Consider the following 18,266-nt stretch of genomic DNA (forward strand, 5'->3'; position numbering starts at 1 on the left):
TAAGTTGTTTAAGTGGTATTTCGTCTTATTAGAGCCTACGTGGCAATCCATGTCACGTAAGCATTTTTCCCTTGCACTTTCTCTCTCCTGGCAGAATCTCCCTCTTCGTGGAACAGCCCCAAAAATGCAGCCACCATGGAAATAAAGGGGAAGCTTCTTGTTGCCTTGATTTCGCTCAATTTCACTCATCAAATCAAAAATTGTTGAACATCAAAGTTGTTCCTCTCCCTCTTGTGAACACTTTTCGTGTCATGAAGTCCTCCTAAAAGTGAGTGTGTGAGGAGATCATTTTGTGATGAGGGTAGTGGTTTTGGAGAAATTCACGAGCATTGGAGCTTGTTTTGCTTGGTTGTACACTTGAAACTCATTCTGTGGAGCCTTGTGACTTGATTGGTGGTGAGTTTTCTTGATTTTGATTGAGTTTTAATGGGATCATAAATTGAAGACCTAATCTATGTGTTGGTGAGTTTGGGTAGTTGGAGACCTCAAATTGAATTTGTGCATTAGACAAATGTTGCTTAGAATGATGAATTAGAGTGATTGAGCTCATAAGAATTATTGCGAAAAAAGTTTGTGACTTAGGAAAATTTTGGTTGGATGAGCATGACTTTGTGAAATTGGATTGTTGTATGCTTGTGTAATTGAGTTAAGGATTATTGTAGTAGTTAATGACATGATGTATGGTGCATTGGATGAGTGAAAATGAATTGGAAATCCTTTGGTTTGCCTTGAGGTATAATTCGGCCATAAAGAGGTATTTAAGGAAAATGATGCAAAAATTAGGTAATTGAGTTGGTTGATGTGTTTAATCAAGTTTGTATGTGGAAATATGAGTGTAATATGATTTAGAGTTGGTTTGCAAAAATAATAAAGTATAGGAATTTCAAAAGAACCTTATGGACCTTTTAGGATCAACATAGGGGTTGTTATGTTAAAAAAAATCATATCTGGAGCTACAAGACTCCACATGGAGTGTGGTTTGAGCCAAATTAAAGTTGTATATGTCTATTATATCATATCAAAATTTCAGGGTAATCGGAGTTAAGATGAATTTTTCGTGATTAAAATGGCACAGGATGTTAATGTTGTAAAAAGTGTGTGTATTTCGGCCTTTTAGAATTAATTGTGCAAATTAAGTGTTTAATTCATTGGTTATGTTAAACAATGATCCTTAAGACATTTAATGATGATTGGTTAGTATTTGAACCAAAGAAAAAGTGTGAAAGTATAATTAAGTCTTGAATGTAGACTATATTTGTGTTAGAGTTTGGATGAAAAAGTTATGTAGATTGTTAGTTTAGAAACTTGTATTAACTTGTAGTTATGAAAGATGTGTTATTATGTATTAATTGTAATTTGATGGTACATAGGTTGAAGAACAAGTTTAGAAGCATTGGATTAAATACGTGAAATTCAAGTAAGCTTTGGAATTGAGCTTTTTACAGGTAATCCCTTGGTACTGGGATTTAATCCCTGTGTGTGATCCACCATGCCCCTTGAAGGTAGTGGTTAGAGGTGTATGTTGGTAGTATAGTATAACATGTTCACGCATTATTGTATGTTTAGTGGTACATATGATGTACCGTGTCTCTGGCCAGTAGACTGTTACTTTCGGGCGTTACGGACTTCCACTGGATAGGTCTCCATGAGGGAGTTCCAGTTGACCTGGGATCGTGGTGTGTTTTCCGTAGAGGAGCACACTAGGAAGTCTTGGGTGTATATGGAAGGAGGGTGCCTTGGTTGATGTTCTGGGAACACCTCCTTGGATTGGAACCCGTAGGCTATATGCCGAGGCCAATAGGCCGGACGTTGCATGGCTTTGGCATTGACCATTCCAGCTTCGCCGTATTTTGGTTTCCCTATGCTTTCCTACTTCACTAAATCCCTTGCTTTATCCCGTTTTAAATGTTGTATTATATTATTGATAAGCATCGAAGTGAGCCATTGGGCAGAGTATTCTCTAGAACCTCTGGGTTACTGAGATATATTCGTATATCTCACCCCGCTTTGGGGACTTTATTTCAGGTAGTGCCTGTTGTAAGAACCTGCACCGTTAAATTAGGAATTTAATTAATTAATTATGAGATTAACGAGATAATTCCATAATTGAACCTAATAATTATGATAAGGCTTAAATAATTATGGTAAGTGATTAATAATGCTGAAAGACGCTTTTCTGACGAGAAGTGCAGATACCGGTTCTGCCTCACAGTATAAATGCGTACCGATGAAGTATCCTGAAAAATTATGAAAAGTATGTATATGTCACTAGAATAATATATAGGACTAGTATAATAAGTTTCTGGTCAAAATAATGAGAACTGGTGCCAGAAATGATACTGGCTAGGTACCAAAAAAATACTGTGAAAAATAAAATAAAAATATGAAAAATCTTAGAAAAATGGCTAGGTTCAGAATCCAAAGTTTGGGACTAAAATGATAAGCGTAGCTATTAGTGCTAATACATTGTGATTAATTTTAATACAAGTATAAATAGCCATGGCACATGATCCTAGATCTATTTCTTGTGCCTCCTTCGTGAGAATTCTGACCCCTTGGCTGTGGAACCTCTTCTTCACCATTTCCTTAGCCTTCTTCTCCTTTGAGACCCCAACATGACTACCTTTCTTCACATTTTCTTTAACAAAACACCATGGCTTGGTGTGAGTTATCTTTGTGAGGGAAAAGAATGGTTGTTTGAGTTGTCCAGCCTCTGTTTGGGAGGTGTGAAGGCTGACTTTCTTTGGTAGGGTGTTGGAAACTATTTCCTTGAGTGTTGGAGCTTCAAGGAGTGATCTTTGAAGAGAAAGGACCTTCTTTGTGTGCAATTTTCGTGCACATTGAAGTCAGAACCTTGGGAGCTTCATAGAGAGCTCCAAGAGCATTCATCTTTGTTGTTTTGAAGCTTTGGGTATAAACATCAACTTTTCTCTTTGAGTTTCTTTGAAAAGAATGAATTTTTAACTTGTTAAATGAAAGGAATAAGTAACCTTGATGAAAACAAGCATGAATATATATATGAAAATGGAAGCTTAGACTTCAGTTGTGGGTAAAAGTTGAATCTTGTAGGAAAAAGTCTCAAAAAATGCATTTTTGGCATACTGTCGCAAAATATACCGATATTGGAAAACCAATATCCGGATATTGATATCCGGATATGATATACAGATATTGATATCCGGATATTCCTCCAGAAATATCCGGATATCGATATCCCGATATTCCTTTGGCAATATCCTGATATTTTGGTCTGGACAACAATGAACCTGTTTTAGTAAAAATCGATATCTTTAGCTACAGAGCTCCAAATTGAGTTCCTGTAACACCCCGAATACTCACCTGAGGTGTTAACATTGCTTAACAACATACCTAGCGCGGAAGGCTTACCCTAAGCGTGGTCTACTTTTGAATTCTAGGGGATTAATTTCGTTCTTTAATTCTACTAAGTTAACAATCGTACTTATCCATCTTCTCATGTATTCTCAGCGTCTACAGATTCCTCACAATGCCTAGGGTGCATTATGTCACGATTTGTATGAATTTCTAAGTCTTCTAATAATTTAGCTTTTATCCATCCTTACTTCCCATTATGTATAGTTTCACCATTAGGTCCTCCTATTATTCTCCAATTTTCAGCTATGTACCGAATTACCCTTAAGTTCTTTATGTAAATTCCAACAAGCTAAATATCTCCTCCAGGTCCATCTAATAAGTCATAAACTCAAGGATGAAGTCCTAGCCTTATTCATATCTCTTAATCCATTATGTGATATTAAAATTTAGTCAATTAACCTCAAATAACAATACATGGTCGAATCATATAGGTCTTACGACTTAATTGCATAGTCCATAATCATAAACATAAAGCCTCTTAAATCACACACATCCAAATACAATACCTTAAACGCATATCAAATGTCTAAAGTAGCATAAGTAGCATAATATATTACAGTCATCCAACTATAAATAGAAGGCATCACTCAATCCATAAGGAGTCATTCATGTAGTCATAGTCTCCGAAGACTTCAACCAACACAAGATACATAGCTTGCTCATACAGACCTTCATTACAAAGTTTAGTAATTTTATCCAAAAGTAACTGCATGGTATCATCTTCATGACGTAGTAGTCTTTTGCCTTTCCTTACCCACTTGGTCATTTTTACCTGAAAGGGGATCCCCAAGGAGGGGTGAGTTTGGGGGTCTCAGTAAGGACTCATAGTTGGAGCACCCTCCAAACCATGATGCTTACTCCTGCAATAGTCATATAATAGCATATACAATAATAGAATGGAAAACATTTGAAACATAGTTTGGAAGATAAATCATGCCTTTTAAAAAAAAAAACATCATACCAATCCTGCCATGGCAATTACTCTCCATGGTCTTACGGACGAATACCCAGGGTCCTCGTCAGGTTGCCTCTGTGGTATCAGTGCACAGGCCATCTTTCATCATAACACATCTTGCATGAACAAAACATTAATTCCAAACAGCCAAACATATCATTGTATAGCACCATATAACAGATTGCAGTCAAACCAACACTTTACATAAAGGGGTGGCAACCATAGGGAAACTACTTCTACAACCATAAATCACTTACACTATTGTCTCGTCTTTTCACTTCACAAGAGGTCAAGTTCGGCCAAGTAGGTGTTCCCAATGCTTTGGTCTTCCTTTGTGTAACAGCCCGTTACGTACCGGTAATGTTATCATTGCATATGGTATTAAGCGCAGTTACAATCACAGTAATTGAGCTAATTAAATTACGGGTAAACTTTTTCTTTTATTACTTTCTTTTCTCTAAACATCAACCAATTCCGTAATCAATTAAAACAACGCCATAATTGTAAATGCAAAACTCGCGGAAGCAAAAGACATACCAAATATAATCTCTCTAAGCAATACCATTTATTTTAGATTTTAGAAAACACATTTTCAAAATTTAATACAGTGGTAATCGATTACCACCTTGAGGTAATCGATTACAAAAGGTTACTGTAGAAGTCAGAACCTCAATTTGGGCTCCCCTGTTTTCAGGTAATCGATTACCAGAGATTGGTAATCGATTACTGAACTAGGTAATCGATTACCAATCTCTGGTAATCGATTACTTTGATCATAGTGGCTCAAATTTTCGTCCTCTGTTTCAAGTAATCGATTACCAATGAAAGGTAATCGATTACTATGCAGTAAAAATGACAAATGACAGCTTTAAAGACACAAAATGAGTGATGTAACATGCTCCTAACACCTTGATACTTAATATACACCTTACACAGGTATTAATGTAGGCACTAGGCCCTTCCATCATGCATATTTATTATGAATGCATCCATTACAACCATTTGCACTCACATAGCCATTTTACACAACCAATGGTCGATTTACAACTCAAGTCTTCCAATGCCTCAAAATACAATTATGTGGCCATCGACAAGTCCCATGCTCACTCAAAATACAACAATAACAAGAGGCATAACTATACATCAATTTTAAAGGACTTAACATATAGTCATAAATATACAAGAGCATGGCAATATCCACATGCAACAAGTTCATGACCTAAGTCCACAATATTAAATACTATGCTATGTACATCAAATGGAATCCTTCAATATGTCATACTCTCCAAATGCACCTCACGCTCTACTCCTCCACCAAGCGGGCCTCTTGCCCGGAGATCCACCATGCTCAACATGACCTGAAATGATGTCCCCAAACACGGGGTGAGATATACAAATATATCTCAGTAAACCAAGGGTACTAGAGGATCACTCCACCCCATGGCTCACTCAATGTGCATACAATGATCATCAAATAAAATGCATAACATACAAGTATCACACAATAACTGGGCACAAGTCCAAGGACATCCACATCAGGATTCCCTTAAAGGACCCCATCATATAACTCCCGGAATCTTCCTGGTGCCTCTCCCATGGTTGAGACGACCCCATGGAAAAACCCAACTGGAACTCCTAATGAGCCCTATCCAGCGGAAGTCCCACGTTTGGATCATCCTGGTACCGCTCCCAGAGTCGGCCCCACGGCAACAACCCGACCGGAATCCCCAAAGGATATCTCCAACAAAAGTCCAAACCAACACACATCTACTGGCCAGAGATCACAATTATATCACACAGCATGCTCCAAGCATGTCACACAATCATGTCAATAATGCATGAACATACATTTATACATAATCAAAGACATCAAATCCAACCACAACCTTCCACTAGGTGTGGTGGAACACACGAGGGAATAAAACCCAAGTTCCAAAGGTTTACCTCAACTCTGAAGCCAATGCTCCACAATGTAAGCTCCAAGCTTAACTCTCCTCTGTGAGTCCGAGAGAGGAAACCTATAATGATCAATCAACATGATCATCAATACAATTTCAAGACAACCAATTCACTTTCAAATACAATAATTCTCAACAAAACAACTTAGGCCCAATGGCCAACTACATTTAATCCAATTACTTCAACCATTTTAATCATTAAACTAAATCACCATTTATGCACTAAGGCATCACTCATTGGTTATACCACATTTTCACATCATTTTCCTTATTTCCTTCAATATGATTGAAATCTCACACACACAACACATCCAACATTCCTCCTTTCAATTTCACTACATCAAACCAACCTACCATTCATTTAAACACCAATCACGATCATATAACATCAACTATATCATTTTTACATCATCTAACCATGTATCAACCATTGATTAAAACCATATTTTCACTTCAATTCTTTCTTCCCACTACATGGTTCGAAAATTACAAGGAACCATCCAACAAGGTTCTCAATCTAATTCAACACTTATACTCATCATATAATCCTATTATTTACATATACCAACACACAATCAATCATTCTCAACCATTGCAATTCATGTTCACATCCCACATTTTCAACAATTTTCACCAATTTCACTAAGTTACAAAATCCAATATCACTATAAATTTTATTGCATAAATCATCACCATACATCATCACAAGCAATAAATTACAAAGGGACAACACCATTAAAGGTTCCTAACTACCCCCATTCAACACACCTCATCAAAACCCAAACCCATTTCTATGATTACCATGAAACTTCAAGGGGGAACAAGAATTCTTACAACCAATAGCTTGCAAATGGTCCAATGAGTGATAATCAAGCCTCCCCTCAAGCCAAAGCATCACCAAAGCTCCCTAAACACCTCAAATTCGCCCAAGGAAGGTAGAAAAAGATCTCATCACACACTCACTTTCATGACTCTCTCAAGAAGGGAAACATACTCACAAACTCAATGCAAACAACTTTGATGTTGGAATATTTTTGATTTGGTGGTTCATTTGTGTGGAAAAAGGGCAAGAGAATTTCTTGCCCTATGCTTCCATGGAAGCGCTCGGGAGAAAGAAAAAGAAGAGAGGAAAGAGAGAGAAAAAGAGAGAGAGTGCTGTGGGTGAGGAGAAAAAGGTGAGTGGATTAAGTGGTTTTGATGGGGCGGGTCCCACACCCGATTTAACTTTAATTCAAACATCAATTTCAACTACAATTTCACAATCTACGTATCTTTCTGGTTCTAGACATATTTTTGTTTCCTAACAATATTGATAAAATTTCACGCTTAACGGTACACTCATAACGCAATATTTTGTACCGGAAAAATCACTATTCATCAATTTTTCCCAAATTTGCCTATTCACTCGATTTTTCGTCCTGAGTTCATTTCCGGCATTATTTTTGTCATTTGAGGTCTTCTACTCAATTTTTCATGCCTCGGGTTACGTGTTTGGTAGATTACCATTTTGCCCCTTTCACACAGTTTGGCCTTAGTTTTCGTATTTTCTCTAATCCTACCCTTTAAATTCATATTTTAACATATAAATTCATATTTAGAATTACGAGGTGTTATACTTTGCATCCTTGGTTCGGCCTAATCAAATAATAAGACTTAATAGGTGGTTCTAAAACTCACTTGGTCCATACATCACATTTAGGTTCGGCTCTTTAGGATATTATTACTTAGAAGATGATTCTAACAACGTGGACTCATGCATAGCACTCTAACAATCCTACTAGTCCACATATAATTCGGTTAAAATGTAAGTCCAACTTTAACAAGGTTTTCCTTTCTTTTTAGGTTCTCAAGAATTCGAATGACGGGATGAAGATTTTGTATTCCTTTAAGCCCTCATAAAACAAAAAATAAGAGGGATGGAGGTCCATAACTTGAACATAGAGTCTAAGAGACCTTACCTCAAGGACGATGTTTAATGGAGGGATTCTTCCACCAAATATTTCACTCTTGATCTTCTAAGTGTCCACCTTCCACGTGTTCCTCTATAGACAATGAAGGAGGCTTGAAGTTATTTTTTTGATGCTCCTATGCCCTAGATGTGCCAATGGTCGAAGCCTTAGGTGGGAGAGAGAGAGAGGTTTGTTTTTTTTTGGTTCTTGTTCTTGAGAAGGCCGAAGCCTTGATGAGGGAAGGAGGGTGTCCTTTTTTTTTCTTTGGTTCCTTGTTAAGCTAAGGAGAGTGAGGGAGTGTAACCTTTTGCCTTGGTTCCTTGGGTGTGTACGGCTAGGATGGGAGAAAGGCCTATGGTCATCCATTTTTATTCAAGTCCCCCTAATCATGATGCCTAGGAGAGGATAGGCTAGATCCTAGGTTGAGTGTGGGATAGGCAAGTCTTCTCACATTGTTCAAGGTTGTCATGCGCATGGGGAGAGTGTGGAGTGTGGGGGATACTCAAGGTGTCATACAAGCCATCTATTCCCTAGGTCTTTTGGGAAATGGTGCGCATGGGGAGGAGAGATTCTTACATGTCACGCCTAGGGTAGAGAGAAACAAGGTTCAAGCTTTAATCACTCATAAGGAAATATTGGTTAGTGTGTAAGGCTTTTGCCTTTGATCCGTACTTGACCGAAACCCTAGGAGAAAAGGGTGTTATAGCGTTCTTCCCAATGCATGGAGGTTGGATGAGGTAACCTTGAGTGTGCAATACTCAATGTAAAGTGTGTATAAGGCAAGCCATGCTCTTTTCATGATGATAATTTCGCCTAGGGGGAAGGGGAAAAGTGAATCTACTTTTTAATCATGAATGAAGGAAGTCTTGGGTTTATGAACCTTTGATGCGTCGCCTAGGGAGTGGGAAAGGCAATTTATGTCTCCTTTCTTCTATCATAGCCGACGGCTTGCACTTGGGAATGGCCAAGTTTCATTCAATTTTCTTCCCTTATTGGTTGCATGTAGTGGCAACTACTCATCAAATGCCACATCATTCATCATATGTTCATGGACTTAGGCTTTGTTGCACCACTAAATGGGGTCCACGATGTTGGCTTCTAAATGGGTTGGGATTTCGTTGCATTTTGGGTCAAGACCACACTGGGTAATGGGTTCGGCCCACTTTGGCCTTTTGGTGTTAGATTTCCATTGAAATTAGTGAATGGGCCAAGTCTTATTCCTTTGCATGGTGGGTTCGGCCCAAGGAGTCTCTTCGGGTTTGGATCATACTAAGTTGGGCTACTTATGTTTAAGTTTGATGTGCGCTTAGTGTAAGATCATACAACTTCAAGAGTCATGAGTTTGGGCTATTAAAGACCATTAGTTGGTGTGGGTTCAACCCATTAAGTTTTTGGGCTTTTAGATCATGTTCCATTGGCTACCTATGTTCTTAGTGGGTTGGGCTTAGGATCATTTAACCATACTTAACTTGGGCTATTCACATATAACTATCATTAATTAATTTGGTCCACACAAGACTCATTAATGAATGTGGTTACATAATTTAGGGTTATTACAGTTCCGTTTGGATCTATTCGAAGCTAACACATAGGGTTTTCAACTCTGTAAAATTTTGTAGCCATTGGATAAGTGCTTTGATCGCAGTGTCAATATTAAGTCGCGTGTTGGTTGCTGGAAATTCTGTTTGCAGCAGTCACCTTGCGTAAAACATAACCAGAGTTATACAACTCCGATTGAGACATAAAGCATATCGTTGGAAACCTTAAGATGTCTAGTTTAACATAGTAAAATTTTAGAATATTTGATAAAGAGATGAAATTCCAGTCTTGAGAATGATAAAGACAGTTTAGTGCTTGTGGCATGGGAAAGAGCTTGTAAGCGAAACGAAAAAGAAATAATGTTCTTATTAAATCTGAAAAACCATGATATGTTTAATGATAGCATGAATGTTATGAAAACAGATCTGTGACCTTGTTGGACATTGTTATTACTTGTGACCCTTTGGACACCGAGTCGTGAGGGAGGGTTTAACGTGACAAGTAAGCTTTTGTGTCCTCGGATTGATCTGTTGCTTGTTCCACCGACCACCATGGGAGGGTATTTTATATGCATGTATGTTTTTATGAAAATTATATATGCATTGATATACGCCTAAGACATGTTGATATAGCTGTTGATGTAATGTATGAATGTGATGTTAGTACTTGTACGATCAGGCAGCCACGCTGGTGTGCAAGGCATATGTAATGTATGAATGTGATGTTAGTACTTGTACGATCAGGCAGCCACGCTGGTGTGCAAGGCATATGTAATGTATGAATGTGATGTTAGTACTTGTACGATCAGGCAGCCACCCTAGTGTGCAAGGCATAAGGCAGCCTCCCTCATGTTGGTAGGTAACAGACGTGTATAAACCCTATCTTGTTCCCTGGCCAGTGGAATCGCACTTGCATACATCACATGATTAATAAGTTGTAGTACTTGGCTCGTTGAGCAAGAGATTATAATGTCATGATATAAATGCCTTAACATGAACATGCATTGAAAATCATTGTTTTTGAATATATATTATACTTGTAAGTGAGCTTGGGGCGGAAGAGTCCTTGTGGACCCCTTGCCTTGCTGAGATTTTTGTTTAGAGATCTCACCCCACGTTTGGGGCACATTTTCAGGTTCAGGTAACTCGGGGGCTGATACCTTAGGCAGCAGGAGGTCGGAGCTTAGTTGATTGATGCATTCTATTATTAGTGATTTGTCTGATTGCTGACTATGCTTTATCTTCATTCTATTGTTATCCTTGTTGAGACTTTGTTGGGCTTGTTGCCTTATTTGGTGAGCATGGGAATTGTCCCTGCCACATTGATTGACTCTATTTTATTTAGTTGTATAATTGTATCAGGATTACTGTCCGGACTACGTGTGTAGATCCGTGATTTAGATACACATTTATTTATTTAATGAGGTATTTTAGTTAGTTGTTTTATTGCAATTTACATACAGGCAATGTTTTGAAAAAAGATTGATTAATCAACTTGGCTAATAATAATGACGTCATAATTGAAAAGAAAAAATTAGTTCCGCATTTTTATTAAGCGTTGCTTAATATGATGATATGATAACAAACAGGGTATACATGGGGTTTTACATTTTATGGTATCAGAGCACTTTCTAGGGAAGAAGCCTGTATGTATTGCAATAACTTAGGATGTTTTGTTGTGTCTCTGTCTTGTATGCTCTCTATTTTGGGTTTTACTACGATGATGCATAAGTGACCACATCGCGTGGGCCTGATCAACTCATTTTTTGTGTAACTTGTGCAGAGTCATGGTAATACCTCGGAGGAGACGAGAGACGAACGAGGATCAACCTGATCATGTCCTGGCTGCATTAGCTGATATGCAGGTGGCCCGACTAGCCGACCAGGAGGGCATGAGAGTGGCTAACCAGGCCATGATGGACGTCGTCAGAGAGGCGAACCGGAAGGCCACGGAGAATGTGTTGGAGGCTAATCGCCTGGCGAACATGACCATGATGAGGGTCATGTTGGAGGAGATGAGGGGTGGTGGTCCTACTGTGGCCAGTTTCCTCCGCCACGACCTCCACCGCCTCCACCCAGTCTTCAAGACGATAGTCAGAGTCACGTTGAGGGTTCCAGTCAGCTGACCGGGGTGATGCTACCCTACTTGGAGCCAGCTGAGGGCTGCGACATTATTGACTGCCGGCTGAATGCTTTCCGCAAGCATAAGCTACCTTCTTTTGATGGATCTTATGATCATATTGCTGCGGCTAGATGGCTTCAGGCCCTGGACAAGATATTCAGGGTGATGCAGTGCGCGCTGATCCACAGAAGCTGATGTTCGCCACATACATGCTGGAGGGCGACACACATGAGTGGTGGACGAACACCTCTCACGTCTGCGAGATGTAGGGTCATGCGATTACATGGCCATTCTTTGAGGATTGCTTTCTGGGCAGATATTTTCCCTATGACGTGCAGGAGAGGAAGCAGGGAGAATTTGATCGTTTGGTGCAGGGCTCGGTAATGGTTGACGAGTACTTGGCTAAGTTCAATGAGCTAGTCAAGTTTGTACATTTTCGTATTGCCATGCCTACTCCAACGGTTTTGGCTGCTAAGTTCCGTAGTAGGGGACTTAATGAGGAGATAGCTGATAGGATTGCTGGAGCGAATCCAGAGATTTTGGCACGTTGGTTCAGCAGTGCCGGGATATTGAAAACGTTTGTATTGAGTAAGGCCAAGAGGGCCAAAGTTGCTGAGGTTAAGTGTAACACCCTCCCTTGTATGCATCCAAGAGAGTTGTTTGCTAAGTGGAATTAGAGTTTTTGACGTCATTACTTTGATACTGAAAAATCATTTTGATGTTGCTAATTAAAACTTATAATTGAAATCGAGTCACCTACAAAAATCAGAGTGCACTTTCAAAATTTCTTAACTTGCTGAAAATATTATTTTCCTGGCAGACGTTGCTGTCTTGAAAAATTCGTATAAAATCCAGTTCGACGATCCAAAAAAATATTCTTTGTAATATAGAAAGAGCACGTCTGGGGCTTCACGTGCATATAAAATAATAGCAAATCGGAGGTCGTTTTCCCCTCGAAACATAACTCGCAAAGTGCTCGCAAAACTGTTTATAAATCAGCACTAAATAAACGTTCAGAAATTATTTTCGCAAAACGTTTTCAGAATTTCTCCAAAGTAATAGATAATCATAAAAGTCTCACAACAGTAATAAAATCAGGGTTCCATCAGTAGTATAAGGTTCTCCACATAACAATAGTACAGTCATCCAATGTCATCCAACAGACAAAATAACAGCAAGTCCAAACAGTAGCTATTAACAGTAAATATCCAAATAATCCATGTCCTCATATGCTATTTCGTCCTCCTGCAATTTTATAAAAATTGCAGCCCCAAAGGGGTGAGAAAAATCCCAGTATTCGGCTACAAAGTTTATTTTGTACACTGCGGGAAGTTCTGTTTTTTTATTAATAGGAATTCTGGGTATCGGTTTATATGGTTCTAATGAGCCAACATTTAATTTTGAAACATTAACTAATCAATCATATCCCGTGGCCCTCGAAATAATATTCTATTGGGGCTTTCTTATTGCTTTTGCTGTCGCCGATTATACCCTTACATACATGGTTACCAGACACCCATGGAGAGGCACATTACAGCACCTGTATGCTTTTAGCCGGAATTTTATTAAAAATGGGGGCGTATGGATTGGTTCGAATTAATATGGAATTATTATCCCATGCTCATTATATATTTTGCCCCTGGTTAATGATATTAGGTTCAATTCAAATAATTTATGCAGCTTCAACATCTCTTGGTCAACGAAATTTAAAAAAAAGAATAGCTTATTCCTCAGTATCTCATATGGGGTTCCTCATTATAGGAATTAGTTCGATAAGCGATGCGGGACTTAACGGGGCCATTTTACAAATAATCTCTCATGGATTTATTGGTGCTGCACTTTTTTTCTTGGCGGGAACCAGTTATGATAGACTACGTCTTCTTTATCTTGAAGAAATGGGCGGAATGGCTATCCCAATGCCAAAAATATTCACCGTTTTCAGTATTTTATCAATGGCTTCTCTTGCATTGCCGGGCATGAGCGGTTTTATTGCAGAATTAATAGTTTTTTTTGGAATAATTACCAGTCAAAAATATCTTTTAATGACAAAAATACTAATAACTTTTATAACAGCAATTGGAATGATATTAACCCCTATTTATTTATTATCTATCTTACGGCAGATGTTTTATGGATACAAGCTTTTTAATATACCAAACTCTTATTTTTTTGATTCTGGACCGCGAGAATTATTTATTTCGATTTCTATCCTTATACCTGTAATAGGTATTGGTATTTATCCAGATTTCATTTTCTCATTTTCAGTGGAGAAGGTTGAAGCTATTCTATCCAATTTTTTATAGATAGTTTTTTCGTAACTAAATGAATAAAACCAAAAAACCAAAAAGGAGAAAGAAACCCTATGTAATGTAAAAAGGGATTTTTCTGTTGCATTAACTTTTTTTATGTTTTTGAATTAGAATTGAATAGGTTTGTTGTTTGTGAGAACCCGTTGAATCACTATATTTTTTGATTTTAAGGGTTCTCGACGATTTATGGGAAGTTTTCTTATAATATACTTTCGATATTTATATTTGTTAGGTTTTTTATTCCCCTTAATTCAACTAGCTGTAAATGAACCATAACTATGTAGTCCTATTCCTAATAGATTGATACCAAAATAACATACCCAAATTATAAGAAAGCCTATAGAGGCGACTATCGAAGAATTTACACCTTCCAATTTTTTATTTTTTCTAGTATGCAAATAAATTGCAAATATGGTCCAAGTAATAAAAGCCCAGGTTTCCTTTGGATCCCAATTCCAATATGACCCCCATGTCTCATTAGCCCAGACTGCTCCAGAAAGAATACCTATTGTTAAAAAGAGAAAACCTAGACTAATACTACGATAACTCCAACGATCCAATTGTTGAATCAATTGAGACCCGTAATAATTGCTAAAAGAATAAAAAGAAGTTTTTCGTAAAACATTTTGTCTTTCATTCCTATTCACGTATTTGATTCCAGCAAAAGAAAATGATTCACTTAAAAAAGAAAAATTATTGCTTTTTTTAAGAATTTGTATAACTTCTCGAAATATAATGACTAAAATAGCTACTGAGAATAATGATCCACATAAAAGAGCTGCATAGCCCAAGATCATCATACTTACATGCATCATTAACCAATGGGATTGAAGAGCAGGTACTAATATTGTGGATTGATGCATTTCAGTCAAAATACCCGAAGTTGCAAAGGCTTGGGTAAAAAGAACACTTGGCTCTATTATCGTACTTAAACTTAAACGGTTTTTATGCTTTTTTAAGCACGGAACCATGTGAATGAGGGAAAAACCCCATGAAAGAAAGATTAATGATTCATATAAATTACTAAATGGTAAATGGCCCGAAAAAAACCAACGGGTAACTAGCAATCCCGTTATAGAGAAAAATGTTATTATCGTTCCTTTTTTGAACAAATCATATAATCCTACGATTTCATTTACTAATAAGGTTATCAAATGAATTGAAATTCTAATTGATACGATCGAAAACGATAGATGGGTTAATATATGTTCTAAAGTTGAAAATATCATATAAAAATGGATATATAAAAATATATAAAAAGTCTGAATACTAGAAATAGAAAGAATATAAATAAGGAATTGAATTCAGTATAAATAAGGACTTACTCTTTTAGAAGATAAGATGCCATGCCGCTACTCGGACTCGAACCGAGATGCTATAGCACTGCTTCCTAAGAGCAGCGTGTCTACCAATTTCACCATAGCGGCTTACTCAAAATTATAATAACCTATTTTTAGTCAATCGTCGAGAATTAAATGCATCTCCATTTTTCAAAAAAAAAATAAAGAATTTTTGGATTAAAAATATGGTACTCCATTCAAAATAAATAATAATCTAATAATAGAATATAGAATAATATCCTAACGAATAGGAGATGGTATTCTAAATCCTATTATGAATATATACATTCAATATTTTATTCTTATTCTACATCAGTATTCGAGAAAATTCCGCGAATCGGTGTAATTTATATTATTACATTTTTTCCAACCAATATTTGTTTTTATTAGAAACAAAACTTTTTGAATTCCCTGTAAAAAGAGATTGGGCTAATGAAAAAGCTTTCAGTGCTGTCCAATATCCCTTCTTTTTCCAAAAAGTGTTTCGAATGATTCTTTTCGATATGGAAGTGCGCTTTTTTGGAACTGCCATCCAACTCGAACCTCCTCGTTTTCTATCTTTAAAGTAAAACTTTCTAGATTATAACACACTTTTATAAAAAAGGGAACTCGCTTTCAAAATGTTTCCTCAACATGGATATCTTTTTATTGTAATGGAAAATAATCAATTCTTTCAAAAATAAACTTACGTTTCTTAATAAAAATTCTTATTTTATTGTATAAATATCATATGAATTTTTTCTTATTCATAATAAACGAATGTTTTTTTTTTAGTGCACTATTTATTATTTGTCTAAAATAAAAATTCAAATTTTGATTTTAAATCTATTTTTTATTTACCGAGAATTTCGGTATTGGCCCTTTTTTACTTTAAACTAGAAGTATTGTGCAAAGATTGAACTGTTCCATTTTTATTTATTATTAACCGAACCCTTTACAAAAGAGATAAAAAAAATTTGCGAATAAGCAACAAAACTCATTAAAAATAAACATGTATTTTTTTTTTTCAATTTTTTTATGGACTATACATATCAATCCTCGTGGATCATCCCTTTCATTCCACTTCCAGTCCCTATGTTAATAGGGGCTGGACTTCTGCTGTTTCCTGTGGCAACAAAAAATTTTCGCCGTATGTGGGCCTTTACTAGTATTTTTTTGCTAACTATAGTTATGATTTACTCAGTCGACCTGTCTATTCATCAAATCAATAAAAGTTCTATATATCAATATGTATGGTCTTGGACTATAAATGCTAATCTTTCTTTAGAGTTTGGATACTTTATTGATTCACTTACTTCTATTATGTCAATATTAATAACTACTGTAGGTATTCTGGTTCTTATTTACAGTGATAATTATATGTCTCATGATCAAGGATATTTGAGATTTTTTGCTTATATGGGTTTTTTTAATACTGCAATGTTGGGATTGGTTACTAGTTCTAATTTGATACAAATTTATATCTTTTGGGAATTGGTTGGAGTGTGTTCTTATCTATTAATAGGTTTTTGGTTCACACGTCCTATTGCGGCAAATGCTTGTCAAAAGGCGTTTGTAACTAATCGTGTGGGGGATTTTGGTTTATTATTAGGAATTTTAGGTCTTTATTGGATAACGGGTAGTTTGGAATTTCAAGATTTGTTTCAAATATTCAAAAATTTGATTTCGAAAGGTGAGGTTCATATTTTTTTTGTTACTTTGTGTGCTCTCTTTTTATTTTGCGGTTCGGTTGCGAAATCTGCCCAATTCCCCCTTCATGTATGGTTACCGGATGCTATGGAAGGGCCTACTCCAATCTCAGCCCTTATACACGCCGCGACTATGGTCGCGGCAGGAATTTTTCTTGTAGCGCGGCTTCTTCCTCTTTTCATAGTTATCCCCTTTGTCATGAAAGTCGTAGCTTTCATAGGTATAACAACAGTACTCTTAGGAGCTACTTTAGCCCTTGCTCAAAAGGATATTAAGAAAAATTTGGCTTATTCAACAATATCTCAATTGGGTTATATGATGTTGGCTCTAGGTATGGGTTGTTATAGAGCTGCTTTATTTCATTTGATTACTCATGCTTATTCAAAAGCATTGTTGTTTTTAGGATCCGGATCCATTATTCATTCAATGGAAGCTATTGTTGGATATTCTCCAGATAAAAGTCAAAATATGGTTCTTATGGGGCGGTTTAACAAAACATACACCAATTACAAAAACTGCTTTTTTAATTGGTACACTTTCTCTTTGTGGTATTCCACCTTTTGCCTGTTTTTGGTCTAAGGATGAGATTCTTAATGATAGTTGGTTGTATTCACCATTTTTCGCAATAATAGCTTTTTCTGCAGCAGGATTAACTGCATTTTATATGTTTCGGATCTATTTACTTGTTTTTGATGGATATTTAAATGTTCATTTTCAAAATTTCAATGGAAAAAAAAAGAGTTCATTCTATTCAATATCTTTATGGGGTAAGGGTAAAGAAGATAAAAAAACAAAAATTCATTTATTATCTTTTTTAACAATGAATAATGATGAAAGGATTACTTTGTTTCGCAATAACAAATATTCACAGCAAATTCATCGAAATGTTAAAAGCATAAGACATCTTTTTATGGATATTTCCTATTTGAGTACTCAAAATACTGTTTGTTTCTATCCTCATGAATCGGACAATACTATGCTATTTTCTATGCTTATATTAGTACTATTTACTT

The 18,266-nt window shown here is 36.6% G+C and overlaps 1 protein-coding gene and 1 non-coding gene across 2 annotated transcripts; one reads left to right on the plus strand and one right to left on the minus strand.

The window, feature by feature from the left end:
- Window positions 1–15,571: 15,571 nt before the first annotated feature.
- TRNAL-UAG (transfer RNA leucine (anticodon UAG)) lies at window positions 15,572–15,651 on the minus strand. The gene has a single exon. It is a non-coding gene; the product is annotated as a tRNA-Leu (tRNA).
- Window positions 15,652–16,562: 911 nt separating this feature from the next.
- Window positions 16,563–18,088, plus strand: LOC133288851 (NAD(P)H-quinone oxidoreductase subunit 5, chloroplastic-like). Its single transcript, XM_061486676.1, is given in 3 exon segments — window positions 16,563–17,733; window positions 17,735–17,855; window positions 17,858–18,088. Coding segments are annotated over 3 exon segments (1,362 nt in total). The 5' UTR covers window positions 16,563–16,581; the 3' UTR covers window positions 17,947–18,088.
- The last annotated feature ends 178 nt before the right edge of the window (window positions 18,089–18,266 follow it).

This window comes from Gastrolobium bilobum, unplaced genomic scaffold (assembly GCF_033153095.1).
Source record: "Gastrolobium bilobum isolate Gb01-03AN ecotype WA unplaced genomic scaffold, APGP_CSIRO_Gbil_v1 utg65138, whole genome shotgun sequence".
NCBI classification, from domain to species: Eukaryota; Viridiplantae; Streptophyta; class Magnoliopsida; order Fabales; family Fabaceae; genus Gastrolobium; species Gastrolobium bilobum.